General features: G+C 50.9%; 1 protein-coding gene across 1 annotated transcript; it reads right to left on the reverse strand.

Annotated features, from left to right (window-relative positions):
- Positions 1–696: 696 nt before the first annotated feature.
- Positions 697–11,693, reverse strand: CRHBP (corticotropin releasing hormone binding protein). Its single transcript, XM_078854910.1, has 7 exons — positions 11,282–11,693; positions 9,311–9,398; positions 6,818–6,975; positions 4,910–5,123; positions 4,166–4,344; positions 2,353–2,461; positions 697–1,739 (listed from the first exon to the last, which is right to left on the reverse strand). Exons 1-7 carry the CDS (start codon positions 11,360–11,362, stop codon positions 1,597–1,599), a joined length of 972 nt encoding a protein of 323 aa, XP_078711036.1. The 5' UTR covers positions 11,363–11,693; the 3' UTR covers positions 697–1,596.
- Between the last annotated feature and the right edge of the window lie 6,910 nt (positions 11,694–18,603).

Here is an 18,603-nt window from a genome sequence, read left to right on the forward strand (position 1 = left end):
AGCCACCCTTGCCATTACGCCAAGGGGCATTGGCAGTAACCTGCAAATTGAATCGTTATCGAGCACTCGTCACTGGCAAAAGCGCTCAAGGAAATTAGTTTCAGGCCGGGCAATATTATCAGCCGTTTAAATGACCGCCGTATAATTTGCCGTGTTGGGCTCGAAGGGTCTGAGTGTCGGGGTAGAAGCTGGTGCCGTTGGGAGTGGTCGTGATGGGTGCTTTTGACGGGGCTCCACGGTGGACGTACGCGGGCCAATTTAAAGAAGCGCTGCTTTCGGTTTGATGGAACACCTCGCGGTTCGTTAGCTACGTCTCAAAGTGGACGCAGTAAAACGTGTGCGGCGAATGTGAACCGACGGTCATCTGGTGCGGTTACGCAAGAGTAATTTCCTTCCTGTACCCTTCATATGAACAACACGGCAACATGCGACGTTGACCAAAAAAAGACGAGTTTTGTCATGACACAGACGCCTCTAATTCTATCAACATTTATTGACACAGATTAAAACATACAAGTGGAGGAGGAGGCGGCTGCGACCGCAGTTTACAAGGAATGCAACAAGTCTGCGTTGTATGTAAGGAAAGGATCAAACATTCTCTACGTAAGCATCACAAGGGTGGAATCCAGAGGGAAACGCAATCTCCCCACACACAACCGGTGTCCAAGGGCATTTGGAAAAGCACGTGATTCCACCACGGCTCTCCTTGGCTTCCCGAGGCGTAAATACTAAGGGAGATTTTGCGTTTGTTGAGGTTATTTGATATTCCCTCATTTAAACTGCTGTAATACATCATATACAGTATGTATTTTATATATATATGCAGAGTAAATATTTATTACATTATCAGCATCTGTAAGGTATGCATGCGCTATAAATACACAAAAGCGTTGTACGACTTCTCACTATTTTACGCAACTTGTCCTGGTTACCATTGCTTTTGTGCGTCCCTTGTCGGGGGTGGCGTCTAAAGACAATTGAGCCGCTGGGCCACAAGAGCCCATCCGCGTGGATTGTTGGGCCCCATCCTGTTTGATCCCCGCGGTCTACGTCAAGAGAGCGACCGCTGGGTTGGCCTGCTTTACGACTGTACATCGACATCTCTTGCAGGGCGAATGGGGGGCACTGCATGGTCAAAAGTGTGTGTGCAGCATCAGACAAAGATCCCCCTGTAGCCGTGAAATGATTGTTTGGGCCAAGTGCTGCCAGCAAAGCACCTAACAAGGCTGGCACGAGCAGCGGAGGGTGTTGGTGAGTAGCCCACTGCCCGATGAACGTGGCGACCGTGAGTTTGATTCCTGGCTACGTCTAACATCGGTGTCCGTGCGCCTCCCCAAGGTTGACTCGGCTTTATAACGCGTGCACCTGGCACGGTCTGTACACAACAGCACTGCGGAGACAAAGGCGGCCACGTGGTTTTTTTGTATTTTTCCACCGATTACACCACCCACATGTGCCGTTGTCGGCTTTCCTAGGTGCCCACTATCACAGACAGCGTGTGCAGGCTACTACACGGTGGGGGGGTGGGGGGGGGGATCTTTGTCATCGCGTGTATATAGTGTGTGTGTGTGTGCGGCGTGGTGCGCTTCCTCGGGGCTAGAAGGGAACGGGGCATCGAGCGTGGGAGCTGCCGGTGTCGTTGGGCGTGAGTCGACGGAAGGAGAAGGTGACCTGAGCCCGAGTGCCGGGCTTGCCCACCAGCCGAACCACGGTGTGCTCGCAGCCCGCCGCCAACTCCACTGCCAGCCGCGGGCACAGCAAGACACAAGCAGGGGGCACACATTCGTCACCTTGCTCGTCTCGTCGAGGAGCGTTGACCGTCATCGCGCGAACTCCGGTCATCCTCGCAGCAGGCGGATTTTTGGCTGGCCATCGAATAAAAGACGGTGGTCACTGCATCGCGCACTTTTCAGATGCGCTTCTGCGGCCGTCTGGAATGCCTCTTCCTTACAATATTAGGAAGCCACTGGAGCTGTGCACTTTTAAATAATTTCGGTTGAAAACTCATTTATCTAAAACTGCTTTTTGTATTTAGTTTGTGGTCCTTCCCCCGCACCTCTGATTAGTGCGGTTAGTCAAGTACGGAGCGAAAGAAGTTCAACATACATACATACAGTCACAACGGCAACACAAGTGTTCGGTGCAATGTTAACTTTGTTAAGTGGATGAAGCGCGGCCGTGAACGACGGCGATAGCAAATGCCAGAGAGCAGGAGGAACGATGCGCGTAACCACTTGCGAAGTAAAACTCTTCATTTCGGCTCTGAGCCTCCGTTTTGCCCCAAAGCGCACGGTACCCAAGGGGAGGGGTGGGGGGTGGGGAGATCGTCTCCAGTCTGTCGCTTTTTGTTACCTGGCGAGGAGAGCGTGGAACAGAAGGTTGCCAGGCTGTTCATGGTGCTGGGATTGAGACCGTTGCCGCCCAGCACTTGAACGAAGGCGCCCGCGTCGCACTCGGCGTCCTGCGCGGAGCGGTGGGGCGACAGGGTGCGCGCGTGCGCGTGAGCGCTCTCGAGCCAAAGCAAAGCAGCAATTACAAATAAGCGCCTTTCAATTAGGGATAACAATAAGCGGCGTTCGCAGGACGCAGGGAATTCTCGCGACTGCTCGCGATAACGCGACCTCCCCCCCCCCCCCCTTCGCAGAATCCATCTTCGTCATTACTGGTAAACACTCGGGCATGCAGATTTCCATCCGTCGATAAAACATCATTTAATTGCCTGATTTTTATCTCCGCATCCAATTTCCGGAGTGGACCTGCGGGCCCCCGAAATAATAATAATGATGATAGCGTATTAATTTAATCTCCTGCCAGTGTAATATCACCGAGCAGGAAACTGCTTCTCTTTAACATTTCCAAAGTTCAGAGGTTACGGGCGAGGAACAATGTCCATTGCCCGGCAATAGATGCCGTAGGTAAATGTGCATTGACTGAAAATGAGTGTGAAATTGGGGTCATCGACTGTGGTCCCTGAGCGGAAAGTGCATCTCTTTTGTGGCAACCTGGATTTTTTTAATATATGAATTTTTTTGGCACGAAAATAACCACGCACGCACGCACGAGAGTGTAACGCAGCACCACCACGTACGCGGGGGGGGGGGGGGACTGGTCCCAGCTGCTCGTGCACCGCATCCGCAGTTGCGTCCACGGATTAATTTCTAGTTGAATGTTTTCGGGGGAGGCTGGTGCGTGACGAGCAGCCACCACCACCACCGCCACCACCTTCCGGATGGGCCGGAGATAGGGTCAGGGTTAGCCGTGGGATGAGAGGGGTGGTTAGTGTTCAGATTAAGGTCAGGGCTTAATTTGATATCGCTGTATGATTACCAGGGTCGCTGGTATTACCGAGAGCATGCCACGTTGACTGGCAGCGACAGGCATAGTGAGAAGGATAGACTGGATGTGATGTGCCTGGTGCGGAAATATGTTCTGGGTCGTCGATCCGCACTGACCCGGCTGTAATGAAGCCCTCTTGTGCTGCTATTTTTTGTTTTTACCAAAATTTTTACACACTGGACAGATGTCTTGGAATTGGCGGTGACCTCACCACGGCGCCTGTGCCAGGCCACGTGCACTTTGAGACCGTCACGTGCAGTGTCGAAGGCTCGCCCACGGTAGGTCACGGGACAGACTCAGGTGCCGTGGGTTGACCGACTGAAACGACTGGCAGAGTAACCCGTGGAAGTAACCGGCACTTTACCACCGACAACAACAACCACCACCGCTCGCGACCTGCCGATCGGCTAACTCCAGTTGTCCCCACGTATCCCGCTGGGTGGACAGAGAGCGGAGGCGTGCCATTGCGTCATCGGTGGCACGCTGTGTGAGAATTTGCGGGACGGCCGTCGTGGTGTCCCTTCTTTGGACACGTCGCCCCGTCTCGATGCGCCAACTCCAGCAGCAAATTGCGCGCTTCGGTTGGCGCTCGACGTTCCAAGTGAGAACTGGCACCCTCCAAGCAATGGTGCCGTACCCCGTGGTCGCCCCCCCCACCCCCCCGTGATCCGTGGGATCAAACAAATCGCTCGAGACGCCGGTGCATAGCAGCCAAGAGCAGTTCATGTGAATGCTGTCGCAAGCGGGTCACACTATTTGGCGCAACGGCCCCTTCGCTGACTATGCGCGATGAATGTTTAGATGGACGGACGAACGAGCGGTCCCTTACGAGCTGTTGCAAATCCTCCTGTCCGTGGCCGGCGGTGTCCCCCGCACTGGCGCCCTTGTCCCGCATCGCCAGCAGCTCCAGCGCCACGGGGTAGATGATGGAGAAGCTGCAGCTCGCCCGGTCCGGCGGCAGCGCCAGCGTGTGGACGCCGTCAGCGCTGGGCGACACTGCGTTACATGCTGCGCACAAAGACAAAGGTCCACCCCCCCCGTATAGCTTTAACATACTATTGGGGCAAGTGCTTTTCGTGAGTAGCGCCTATGAGGGCCGGAATGAACGTGCGCACACGCGCGCGTGCACAGGGGCAGAGGCACACCCGCCACGTGGGTTGGTGTGTATATGGACTCGTACACACGTGGCTTAATTTGTCACTCGATGTTTTCAGGGACACCGCTAGGCTGCTGGCTTTGCAGTTAGGGATGATGGGTGCAAGGGACTGTCACTAGAGTACAAGATTCTACACGTATCCATAAACATCCTATATTACTGCACCCCATAATTCTACAATCCTATGAACAGGTTTACGTCGAATCGAGGTAAGTTGGATGTGGTGTGCCACATCCACTTTTCCTTATTTAGTCTGCCAGAAGGGCACGACGTTGTACGGTGTTTCCCCCCCCCCCCTAATTAAGTAATTTGTGAGAGCGTTTGGCTTTTTTTGTACCACAATGCCAGCTACAGATGGCCCGTACCCTTTCGTCGAATCAAGCGACACGTCAGCTATCGCCTTCGGTGCGAACGTACGAGCGTGGCTGAGCGCCTTCCTCACGGCCACGGTGAAGCCCTGTCCCGGAGTGGCGATGTTGAACAGGATCATGGCCACGTTCTGGCTGGAGCTGAACGTGCGCTGCAGAGAGCCGAGGCCGCGGCAGAAGTCGCGGGAGCGGCGCTCGGCCGGCAGAGGGTAGTCCCCGTTTCCCGGGAACGTCTGCCGCTTCATGACCCATCCGTCAAACACCTGCGTGGTCACACACGTGGGTGGGCCGCAGGCGTCAGCACGTGGGGGGACCATCGGCACATGGGGATCATTCGGCACATCCGATGAGCACGGTTGGCTACGTACGGTGCAATAGAAGATCAATGTGCAGTACGTACATTATCACAAATCTAAACTATTTTTTATTTGATCAGGCAAGGCCCACTGATTTATATGGTTCTTTTGCAGAAGCGACCTGGCCGCAATTGATAGCTCAACAAAGTGGCTTACAATGTGGAAATTATAGCAGCCAAATACTCTAAACGCATGTTTCTAAATATGGAAAGGAAAAACCAGAGGACCTGGAGACAAATCCACATGACCACAGGGAGAGAGCCAAGAAAATTCCAAATATGTTTTCGTCAGAGATCGGGATCGAACCCACAGTTCCTGCATACCAGGCGAGGTAGGAAAGATCTCACCATGACTTCACGATTACCATATTTTCCGGATTATAAGACGCATTCCTCCCACCCCCGTCTATTGTAAAGCAACATTTTCGGGTGCGTCTTATAATCAGGTACACGTGTGAGTAATTTCCCTTTGTGGCCAAATTTCTATAATTGTATTGACACCGGGCAAATGTTTGGGCTGTATTCTTAATTTCCTGGAGGACATTATAATCCGGACAATGCGATACATTCTCGAATACATTTTAAGAAACTCCATTAGTCCGATTGTGAGTCAGGCTCGGAACGTGGGTAATTTCCATCTCAGGGAGTCACGTATGACCTCATTATAACCGGAACAAACCAGGGAGCTATAGAACCGATGATGAGCTGCGTAAGACGTATGGCCGTTGACCCAGATAATAAAAAAAAAACCTTGGCTGGAATGAATGGCAGAAGGCGAAATACAAAGGAGGCTTAGATTCACTCATGCAAATGCGGTTTTATATTGGGGCTCCGCGCTGGCGAGATGTTAACTACCTCGCCTGGTATACGGGAGGTCGTGGGTTCGATCCCAACCCTGACGCCTGTATATTTGGAGTTTACATGTTCTCACCGTGGTCGCGTGGATTTTTCTCCGGGTCCTCTGATTTTTCCCTCCACATTCGGAAACATGCGTTTAGGGGATTTGGCTGCTTTAAATGTCCACATGATGATAAGCCACTTCGTTGGGCTACCATTTGTGGCCAGGTCGCTTTTGAAAAAGAGTGATATAGCTCAGTGGGCCTTACCTGTTAAAATAAAAAAAAAATGCTTAGTTTATTTTTATATTAACAACCATTAATTTTTGTATCGAAAAAAACCCCATAACGATGCACCCCATCCGCAGGAACAGCCTGGTACCGGGATGCAATTTTTATTATTATTAAAATAATTACAAAAGCTAGCCACAGGAGAGGAGAGGCCGTTGTATGGGGGAGCGAGATCTTATGATCTACATTTACACATAGCGCCGATATTCCAAGGTACTTCACAGCAATGATAAAATTGTACATAAGATGCCAGTGGTTGAGATAAAGAGTGGGGTTCTTAAAAGTGGTGGTTTACGTTAGGGTGACAGTTAAGAGAGCAGGCGGCAGCGGTTCAGGAGGGGTTGGGGTTGGCTTCGTCGTAACTGTGAAGCGACGGAAAGAGAGGGCGGGGGGGGAATGTCTTGTAGCATCGCTTTGAGAAGACAAAGAGGGTCGGTCGGCGGTGGGAGCTGGGGTGATCGTAGTGGTGGGGTACCGTGAGCGAGTCCCCTGCATCGCAGTCGATGTTCACGTCCGTGTAGTGCAGCAGCAGAGTCTCGTCCGGGTTCGCGATGAGGAAGAGTGCGCAGCGTTGGCCCGGCTCGCTCGACGTGAACGTGAAGCTCCCCTCCACGCTCAGCATGTCGATGCAGCCTGTGTGGGTGGACGCAAGGGCATTGGGACCATCAACAACTCGCCCACCAATTCGCCCACCAATTCGCTCACCAACTCGCCCACCAACTCGCTCACCAACTCGCCCACCAACTCGCTCACCAACTCGCCCACCAATTCGCTCACCAATTCGCCCACCAACTCGCCCACCAATTCACCCACCAATTCACCCACCAATTCACCCACCAATTCACCCACCAATTCACCCACCAACTCGCCCACCAACTCGCCCACCAACTCGCCCACCAATTCACCCACCAATTCACCCACCAATTCACCCACCAATTCACCCACCAATTCACCCACCAATTCACCCACCAACTCGCCCACCAATTCACCCACCAACTCGCCCACCAATTCACCCACCAATTCTCCCACCAATTCACCCAACTCACCACTTGCCCACTCCCTCAATAGCGGGCGAACGTACCCCATTCAACAGCGAACTCACCGTTGTCTCTCAATTCGCGAACTCGTTCAGAAGTGAATTCATTCCGCAAGCGAACTCATTGGCTGCACAATAATGAATGCTCACAAGCGAACTCAGTGGCCACGAACTCCTTCACGAAATCCCCAGTTGGATTCACGAGCCCATCATCCACTGTCAGATCCCGGTCGCGAACTCACTCCGCAGCTAACGTACAACAAAATTTCACTCACGAACTCAATATATTTTATTCATTCGTGAGATCGGTATCGGACTTTTGAAATAATTTAATTTGCGCGAACTCACACGGTAACGGATTCGCGAATTCGTGCAGAGACGCGTTCACTTGCTTACTCAGTCGCCCGCTAATTCACTCGATCCATCGCTCAATCACCAATTCACCCGATCACGCATGTACCCGCACGAGCCCTCCATATTCGGCAAGCGCTTTTTTCAAGCTGCATTCATTCACGCAATCGCACAATCATCGCGGAATCTCGCAAAACGCACTCATTCACTTCAAAGTATTTCGTTTTCGCGACAAAGCAATGAGCATAAGAGTAACTCAACTAATTTCGTCAATAACGCTGTTCGGCCTTAAAGGGGGAAAACATATATATGTTTTCGGCGACGTTTCGGCCAGTGGCCCTTCCTCATTGCACATATATAGATAGGCCAGAGCGATAGCATAGATGCGAGCTGGAGACTGCACTCTACAATGTGGGGGCCATACCATCAATCATCATCACGGGAGTGTTCCAGACGAGGACCACTTCATGGTTTATTTAGAATCCGCGTCGCTCTCGCGTTGCCATACATGCAGTGTGCATTCAGTCACTGGACATATGTAGCCCTTATGATTACCATTGCACAGCCTCACACATGACGAAATACACCAACGTCGCCTGTTATGAAAAAAATCTACGTAACTATATGAATCCTTTATCTATTGTTTATTTTATCGTGCTGATTGTTGCTGCCCGTTTGACGTATGGAGCCGTTGGTCCTGTGTTTAGAAACTGTTTAAAGAAAACACACTTTAATTAATCTCCGACCCGTGGTAGAATCTGTCTCGCGTGCCCTGTCACAACCGAGACTTGTTTGAACATGTACGAGGCTTACGCGACCAGTATCATCCATAATACAGCTTGTTTGGGTTGAGATCGCGTCGATATAAATGCGTCGTTAAATCCGCCATCACCCGTCATAGCCAATAAGAAAGGGTTGTCACGTGAACAAAACATGCCAATTCGTTACGAGTACAGCAACACCGCAGTGTGTTGGGGATCAAATCCACAACATTCACAATCCGAGTACGACGTTTCGCCAGTAATTACAACTAGCTTCATCAGGCAGCAGCCAGATTTGTGGTGGCAGGTTTAACGACACATTTATATTTACGCAAAAAAAAACCCCAAAAAACAACTAAAAGTTTTCAATCAGTGCACATTACCAGCGATGTCATATAGATCTTGAACATTTCCACTATTAAATAACGTGTAACAACATTTCAACAGTGCGGGGGGAGGGGGTGAAGATGTGGAGGGGAGTCATGTTTGTGATTGTACTGGTAGGCGACAAGAGAAATATGTGTATCAGACAGAAGGTGTCGACGATGATTAAGAAGACTCTAAGTGCGCTCGAGCGGGACGCGTCGATCTGAATGAACGAACGACAGCCGATGGGAGGAGACCCGTAAAGGAACGGCAGCCGAAGGAAAAGGAGAGAACGCGCCTCGAGTGAACGACAAGACGAGCAGATGAAACGGCGAGATTAGCTCACGCGCCGGAGCCAGATTACGGATTATAATGACAGCACGACGAGGGATGGCGACAGCGAAGGGCCCAGGGCTGATGGGGCGTGGATCTGGCGATGCAGCGATTCACTCACGAAGGTTCCTCCGGTAGGAGCCCAGCTGCAGGTCCCTCTTGTCTTGGGAGTCGTAGAGAACCCGGAGATCCTCGGGCAGTTGAAGCTCCTGCGTGCGGGGTAGGGGGTGAAAGTAAAACTCACGTCGCGGTGCGCGCAGCTGCGGGGACACCACCGCAACCATTATCATCACCATCATCACCACCATCAACAACAACAACCGCCGTTCGCCACTAAGTGGCGGTGACGTCACCACGGCGCTTGTGCCAGGCTATGTGCACGTTAAGTCCACGACTTAACCACCATCACCACCAACTCATCACCACCACCACCACGACCACTCATTGAAACCCAAACCGAGACGCGCGCGCTTGAACACGTCAAGCAGAGCTGCTTTAGCCTACAGCGATGAATCAGAATCTTTACTTATCCTTGAGAGGAATCCGATGGGGTATAAAGCTCTGTTTTCACAGATGTGCAGTAGGGGCGGGTCAGAACGTTACAACAACAAACAAAATACAAAACACGCGATAGGAGTGCAGAATTAGGAAAGGTAAATTAATCACTTGAACAAAAAATATACAAATTAAACTAAATTATACGTATATATGTTTTATCTTACCATGTTAAGCCCATCGAGTCATTAGCTTATTTTTACAGAAGCGACCTGACCACAAATGTTAGCTCAATAAAGTTGCTTATCATTATGCGTAAAATTATAGTGGCAAAAATGAACTAAATTATCTTGATTTAAAGCTTTGGTGACTGCAGGGATTCATATTCTTGGTTCTTTTGGTAAAGTCACGTTGAAGGGAAACAAAAAAATAATAAAAATATAAAACAATAAAAAAAATTCTCACGACGTTTCGACTGCAACACAAGCAATCATCATCAGGTGTGAAAACCACAGCAATAATTTTTTTTCACATTTTTTCTAATTTTCTTGCTGTGGTTTTCACACCTGATGATGATTGCTTGTGCTGCAGTCGAAACATCGTGACAATTGTTTTGTTTAGTATTTTTATTATTTTATTATTTCCCTTCTACGTGACTTTACCGAAAGAACCAAGAATATAAATTAACTTGATTTAGGCGGTAACGGAATTACAGGAACAGCTGCAGCGCAGTTCTACGTAACGTCCCTACAGAGGTAGCTTCACTTGGAGCCCAGAGCCCTAGACCGATGTGTGTATGTTGAACTTCTTTCGCACCGTACCTAGCCAACCGTCCTAATCGGAGGTGCGGTGATGATGATGATAATCATGAGCACAAAAAAAAGAAGTTGCATTCACCGTTCCGCTGTAACGGAACCACCGTAGCTGTTGCATCGCATGCATTGCCCTTGGTAACGGCATTACCAGGGGTTTAGCTGCGGCGTTCGCCTTCACTCACTCTACGCACGGGGAAGATTTAGGGGCAACGCAATTGAAGGGGGGTCTCTGCAAACGTATCAGAACAAGAGAATGAGATTGTCTCGTTACGTACACCGCACGGATCTGCTGTGCAAGAGCACGGATACGTGCTGTCGGCAGGCACTTGTGAAGGCCGGTACGTTACACGAAGGTGGTGGGTGGCCAACAATCACACCCGACCGCCTTTGTCTCCCCAGCAGCAATGTTTACACGCCGCGCCGCCAAGGTACTCCTCGTCCGCTGAGCGGGAATCGAACTCGGGTCGCTGGTTTCGTGACGCAGCGCGCTAACCACCACCACCACCGCTACACACACACACGCCACTAGAATTTGTCAAGATGAAAACACGAAGGCGAGATGGATGTGGCTGGGTGCCAAAACAATTCCCGGAACGGCGTTCCGGACTGCTCCGGTTCACATTACCCCTCGGCTACGCGTACCTCGTGCGCCTGTTGTGTGCATGAGCGCGGAGACGCTGGGTTGAGATCCAACAACAACAACAACAAATAACACAACAACAGAACGTCACCACGGTGCTCGTGCCAGGCTAGGTGCACTTCGAGGTCCCCGCGGCACTCACCTTCACGTGCATCGCGTGAGCCAGAATCGGGATCAGGAGGAGAGTCAAAAGCTTCGTGGCTGCGGAGTATTTGGGAGACATCGCCACGGTCTGTGGAGTCTTCTATCCAGCGGGGACTCCCGTTTAAACTAAAACGCCGAGGAGTCCTTTTATAAAGCCACGTGTGTGTGTGTGTGTATAGGGGAGAGAGAGGTGGGGGGGAGACCCGGCTAACGACACACACAGACTCGACACACACACACACGCGCACGCACACGCACACACACGCACACAGGCGCACAACAAAAGCGAGGTGCTTCTAATAATGAGAGTCGACGAGCCTACGGAGCTGGCTCACTTTAATTATGTCGATAACCATCTTTTTGCTTCGCTCCGTTCTCTCTCCATCCATCCTCCCCCCCCACTGTGCGTCGTCCGTGTGTCTTCCAAGGCAGCTGCGCAAAGAAGAAAATAAATAAAACCACGGGTTCTATTATCTGCTAATTGAAAGTGAAGCGGCCTCGGCCCTGATATTGGCTCTGTCACTGGGCGGGGAGGTGGTGGTGGGGGGGCTGTTGGAGGGGGGTTGGAGCCCAGCGAATGAGCATGAGGAGAGACGTGGCTGGAGGTTGCTGACCGACGTTTCGCTCGAGGTCTGTGCTGGGATCTGTCCGCTTTTTGCGCGAAGCGGGTTGAGTCTCCTTCCTTATCCCAGTCCAGCTCGGTGGTGCAAGGGGAGGAGGACGAGGGAGGAGGAGGAGGGAGGACGAGGAGGGAGGAGGTGTTTGTACAAAACGTCAAAAAGCCATTGCATGATGTGCAATGCAATGCGATGTGAGTTTCAGAATTTTTTTAAATTAAAAAAAACTATTTTTACTGGAGGAATCCGATGAGGTTTGAAACTCTTTTTTAACAGATGCCCAGCAGGGGCGGGTAAGAACGTTATAGCAACAACACAAAACAATGCAGCCGACTCGTGCGAGCACATCACGAGACGCGTTGTAGAAACGCAGGAGAGGGCAATGGGGATTTCGAAGAGGAAAAACAAAAAGAGGCAATCATTCACAGATCTCAGCGCGAGTTTGTGGGTCTCTCTCTGCGTGAATCCAGCGGGTCGTCTCAATGTGAGTCTATGCAGTGTCGATGTGAGCCTATGGGTGGGCTCTGTGATCGTCCACGGGTCTCTGAGTGTCGATGCGTGTAACGACGTGAGTGCATCGGTCTATGGAAGCGATTCTCGCGTTTGGCGATGTACAGGCGCTGCGTGCCAATGTCGAGGTCTGCTCGTCACGAGAGCGCTTCAGGTGAGGGTCCGTGTCGTGTTGTTGTTCTTCCGCGGAAGGAGAGCAGACTTCATTGGTTTGTTCATAATAAAGGCTTTTGGGTTAGATCGCGTAAGTATAAATGTGTCGCAACCCACAATGGCAAATCGCCCGATGATGCTGGTTGTAATTACCAGCGAAACGTCGAACTACTCAAATTCTAAATGTTGTGGATTCACTCTTCAAACACACCGGTCGGCTGACGAAGTAACTAATTGGCGTTTTGTTAACGTGACACATTTTTTACTGATTGACCGTGTCGGGTGGTTGCGACACATTTTTACTTACGCGATCTAGCCCAAAAGCCTTCATTATGAATAATACTGGTCGCGGCAGCCTGCGTGCTCATTGGTTTGCTCGTGACCCTATTTTTGAGTCTATGGGTTTGTATGGAAGCCTATAATTGGGGTCTCCGTGCCAGTCTCTGGATGTCTGTGCGAGTCTTCGAGTCTTTATGTGTCTATGGGTCGTGCAATATCACATCAAGTACAAACGCATTCTCTACGCCCACCGTTCGAGTGCGTGCACTGGTGTGCAAGCTGACCCCACGAACACTCTCACTCTGCTTTGCTTCGTTGCTGTAACCTTTATTTAATTTATTTTGCTTTGGTCATTTTTGGTGACCCGGGTCGATGCAACTACGTGACTTCTCACATGGTTCAACAAAATCAACTTGAAACACGAAGTAAACGTGATTTACAGCAGCTTGATTCAATACAAAAAAAAATCCCCCCACAATTTTGCGCTACCCCCCCACACTTGGATTCCAACTCAGGCTTTTTTTTCTCTCCTGCGGCTCTGGCTGGGCAAGCTTCGTGTCCAAAAACCCGGCCTGGTTGTCCGCCGAGAAAGGAGGGAACCAATTAGACACCGGTGCCTGGTCAGTACTCGAGCGGCCAACTCGAGCGGACGCCACCGCGCATGTTCCAGACGAACTGCGTCACGGCGCACATCTGTTGGCGTGACGCAAGCACGAGACTCGATTTCCCCCCCTCCTCCTCCCCCCCCCAAACAATGAAATGCTGTGTACGCTCGTCCTTGTGAACATTGGCAAAGCCGAGTGGACACATTGACAGTAACCGTTAGAAACAAACCGAGGCCGAGGTGGGTTGGGTTAGGGGTGTCAGCTACGGGATTTTGTGGCTGCATCTGATCATCATCCGTTACTGTCGAGACTTTGGGATAGAAACCTGTGGGGGGGGGGAGGTGAGGGCGGGGGCTCTCGCGCTCCTGCAAGATTTGCCAGGGGACAATCCCCTTGCAACAGAGCTCACTTGGGGGGCTTGGGGGCTAGGAGAGGATGGATCTTCAGGAAGGAGGCGGGGGGTGGCGGGGCGGGGGGGGGCTCGCTTCGGAGATTTTCCAGAAGGGACTCCCTAAGGGTTGACGCCCCAAGTTTGTTGATTCTACGATGGGCCTCACACTTGATTTAACTAAACATGAATTAACCTAATTACTATGAATTAACCTGTTTAACACTTAGGCTTTCGCAACTAAAATCATCCATTACACACCCATAATCATCCATAAATCTGGCTGTCGCATGATGAAGCTAGTCGTAATTACTGGCGAAATGTCGTACTCAAGATTGGAAATGTTGTGGCTTGGCTCTCCAACACAACCGGTGTGGATGAATAAACCTACTCACGTGCGTCCGTGTTCACGAAAACATCAACTTGACGACCTATCATATACAAATAAAATTGCATATAAAATAGACTTTGATTGCCCAAGAAAGACTTGCTAAATCTCAAGACCAGGGCTTACATTCATCCACGTCTGTCGGGGTGCTCGTCTCGAAACATTTTTAGTCTGCACCCGGCACACCACATCCACGATGTATGTTGAACTTCTTTCGCACCGTCCGTAGCCAACCGCGCTAATGGGAGGTGCGGATTGCTCTTGCTGTTGCTACTTGTCACGTGCCTTCCCCAAGTGAGAAATTCAACATTTTAACCGACAGTGTTAAAGAGCGGTTTAACACTTAGGCTTTTGCGACCAATATCATCCATAATACAGTTTTTTTTGGATTAGATCGCGTAAATATATAAATGTGTCGTTAAACCCACCACCACCCGACGCAGCCAACTAGTAAGGGTTGTCACGTAAACAGAACGTGGCCAATTCGTCACTAGTACAGCACATCGGTTGTGTGTTGGAGAGCCAAGCCACAACATTTACGAACTGAGTACGACGTTTCGCCAGTAATTACAACCAGCTTCATCAGGCGACAGCCAGATGAAAGAGCGTTTGGCTCCACGTGGGAGGTGAACCCGGAGAAAACCCCACCACGTGGCAACACTCAGAGCCTCACACAGAGAGATTCAAACATCAACGTCCCTGCTGCCATATACTCGCCACCACAAGTGCTGTTAGCGAGCACCTATGAAGGCCGGCACGGCACAAGACGGGATGGGTGGCCAGCACCACGCCCGGCCGCCTTTGTCTCCCTCGTGGAGATGCTTACACACCGCACCAGGTACTCATTTTAGGCTGAGTCGACCTAGGGGAGGCCCTGGACCGGTTCAGATAATCGTCACTTGCGTTGGCCGTGAGTAGCAGCGCTTTAACCGTTCTACTACCACTCACACAGCCAAATATACACACACACACAACTCACACAGCCATACACACTCACAGAGCCATATACACACACACAGCCAAATCAAACTAAGACAAAGACCTCCCATATAACCTTAACAGGCTGTTGTGGCAAGTGCTGTTAGCGAGCACATATAAAGGCCGGCACGGCACATGAGGGGATGGGTGGCCAGTACCACACATTTCACACACACAGCTCACAGAGTCATAGCCACTCACACAGCCACACACACACACATATAGCTCACACAGCCATACACACACATATACAGCTCACACAGCCATACACACATACAGCTCACGCAGCCATCCACACACACACACACAACCATATCCAGTATTGAAAAAAAAATACACACGGACGTCATTGAAATTAATGAAATTGCGTAAAAAGGCGGATAATCCCACGGGTTAGGAATTTTCCACTGTTTCATCAAGCGCGAAGGGGAAATAATCAGCCGTGGTTGGGGGGGATGGGGGGATGGGGGGCTGGGGGGATGGGGGGCCGCTGCATTTTGTTCACAAACTTCCCGGGCCGAGTTCATTCATGTGCGCTAAGCGCATTTGCAGAACCCAGCAGTATCGGGTAAAGGGCCTCGCGCGCCCACAAATTCGTTGCTGCCGTCCCACGGAAAGGGGCTGTCGGTGGCGCTCGGCACTCGACCAATCAGCGCCACTCCCCCTCTCGCGACGCGGTGCCCTCCCTCTAGAGGTGCTCGCTAACAGCACTTGCCCCAAACGGCCGTCGTAGGCTATACGGGGGTTTTTGATCTTTGTTACCGTTCATCCGCCACCGCGGCGACTCATCTTCTCTATCCAAAAGACAAAGATCCCCCGTGTAGCCTCTAACAGACTGTTTGGGCAAGTGTTGTTAGCGAGCACCTATGAAGGCCGGAACGGTACACGGCGGAGTGGGTGGCCAGCACCACGCCCGACCGCCTTTGTCTCCCCAGTGGCGATGTTGATACACTGCACCAGATACTCATTTGAGGCTGAGTCGACCTAAGGGAGGCGCAGTACCGGTTCAGATAATCGTCACTGGTGTTGGCCGTGTGCGAGAATCGATCTCGGGTCGCCGAGTTTGTAGCGCAGCGTAGCGCTAACCGCTGCACCACCGCTCCTCCGGATCCACCCAACCACCAAACCCCGGACAAATCGAACAATTGTGACGATTCGATTAACGAATCGACTGTTCTTCTTGGTTCTTTCGGTAAAGTCACGTAGAAGGGAAGTAATAAAATAATAAGTAAAAATAAAACATAATAAAATTTTTATTATTATTATTTTTGTTTTACTTCCCTTCTACGTGACTTTACCGAAAGAACCAAGAAGATGAATCCCTGCAGTCACGAACGCTTTAAATCGGAATCGACTGTTACTCGTCTTTTGTTCGTGTTGTCTCGTGCTCCGTATAATATTGGCGTAATAAAAAAAAAGATCGATGCTCATACGCACGAGTCCATGCGGAATAACGCCTCGTCGGCGTAGACATCCAGCTGCACCGACGAATCGTTCGCCTACCTACTCGGTGCTGTATACCTACATCGTGCACACGTAGGAGCGTCGCTGTCAATCCACTGCTGGATGAGAACCACTCGAGCCCGTTGGGGGGGGGGGGGTGTCAGAGTTATTTGGACCGTCATTCACGGCGCCGGTCATTGCGAGGTTGGTGAAGGGAGCAGCCGTGGCCGGGAGTCGAGCTCATATCACCGAGCTAGAGAGCGACGCGCAACAGGATTGCGGTAATGCTGCTCGACTGCTCCGACACAATGGCTAAGGTCGTTTGATATTAATCAATCGTAAATAAAACAGTTTTGAAAAAATACATATGTGTATAAACCCGGTTTTATCGTCTCTAAATGTGAGCAAATCATTTCGTATGTCCGTTGAACTTCTTTCGCACCGTACGTAGCCCAACCGTGCTAGTCGGAGGTGCTCGGGGGAGGGGGGGGAGGACAACGAACTAAAAACACAACGCAACAGTTCCGTTTTTGGCGGGTGACGGAAACGTCGAGACATCTTCTCTCTCGCGTCCAATTCTCAGGGTCCGCTTTGACCCCGAGGTCGTTGGGACCCGTGGCAGGGCCTCTGAGATAATTAATCGTCGCCGTTGTTGATCTCCGCAGACAGCGGATGAATGGGAATCCGTGTCACCGGTGGTGGAGTGGGGCGTGGGGTGTGGGAGATAACACTGGTCAACACACTTTTTCTGGCATAAGGTATTCCAACGGGTTTAAGGTAATTTTGGGGTGCTGATTCCAAATCTGGCATCAGTTTTTTGTCTATCACATCAGGTTTTTGAGATATCAAATATTGCATTTTCAATAAAAACTGCAGAAGAAAAATATTAAATAAATGTTGATATCTACATAAAATGATATTATAAACACACTATCCTAAAAATACAGCACCATATTTTAACACTAAAGCAGTCACTGACTCGCAACAACTTGCAATCATAAGTGACAGAGTTAATTTCGGGTAAAATCAATGGAAATGGGGTATGCCGATAGCATAAAAATGAGATGTGATAGAGTAAATCTGAGATCAGATGTGGAATCAGCACCCTGAAATTAGTCTAAAACAGCTGCAAAAGTCCAGGCCAGAAAAAAACGTTTTTTTGTTGACCAGTGTAATCGTAGCGCACTGCGCGAGATCTGGTGTGGCGCTAACGTGACAAAGCGGCGCGCCTCTCTGCGTGGCGCCGGGCGCACGAGCGGCAGGTTCCTGGCGTGCGTGGCTTGTGAGTGTCGCGGGCTCTGTCACGTCGGGGGGAAAAAAACCACAACTCTCGCCGGCACGAAGGGTCACACGGGCGGCACGGATTAACAGGCGAGCGCGCAACCCGCCACCTGCCATTCGGCACTCGGCCAACGTCAACGCAAAACACACAAACACACAAATGCAAAGGTCTCCCGTATAGCTTGACGCGGAATGTTGGGGCAAGTGCGGTTAGCGATCACCCATGAAGGCCAGCTAGGCACACGAGAGGAGGTGGGTGGTCGGCACTACGCCCGACCGCCTTTGTCTCCCCAGTGCCGATATTTACACACCGCAGCAGATTACTCGCTTGAGGGTGAGTCGACCTAGGGAAGGCATATTGACCCACGCAGAACAAAAGACAAAGATCCCCCGTATAGTTTTACCAGACTGTTAGCGAGCACCTATGAGGGCCGGTACGGCACACGGGGGGGGGGGGGTGGCCAACACCACGCCCGGACGCCTTTGTCTCCCCAGTGGCGACGTTTGCACACTGCACAAGGTACTCGTTTGAGGCTGAGTTCACCTAGGGGAGGCCCATGACTGGTTTAAATAATTGTCACTGGTGTTGACCGTGAGCAGGAATCGGTCTCGGGTGGCTGGGTTCTTAGCGCAGCGCGCTCACCGCTACACTACCGCTCCCCACGCAGAATAGACATA

The sequence above is a fragment of the Lampetra fluviatilis genome, chromosome 3 (genome assembly GCF_964198595.1).
Source record: "Lampetra fluviatilis chromosome 3, kcLamFluv1.1, whole genome shotgun sequence".
Taxonomy (NCBI): Eukaryota; Metazoa; Chordata; class Hyperoartia; order Petromyzontiformes; family Petromyzontidae; genus Lampetra; species Lampetra fluviatilis.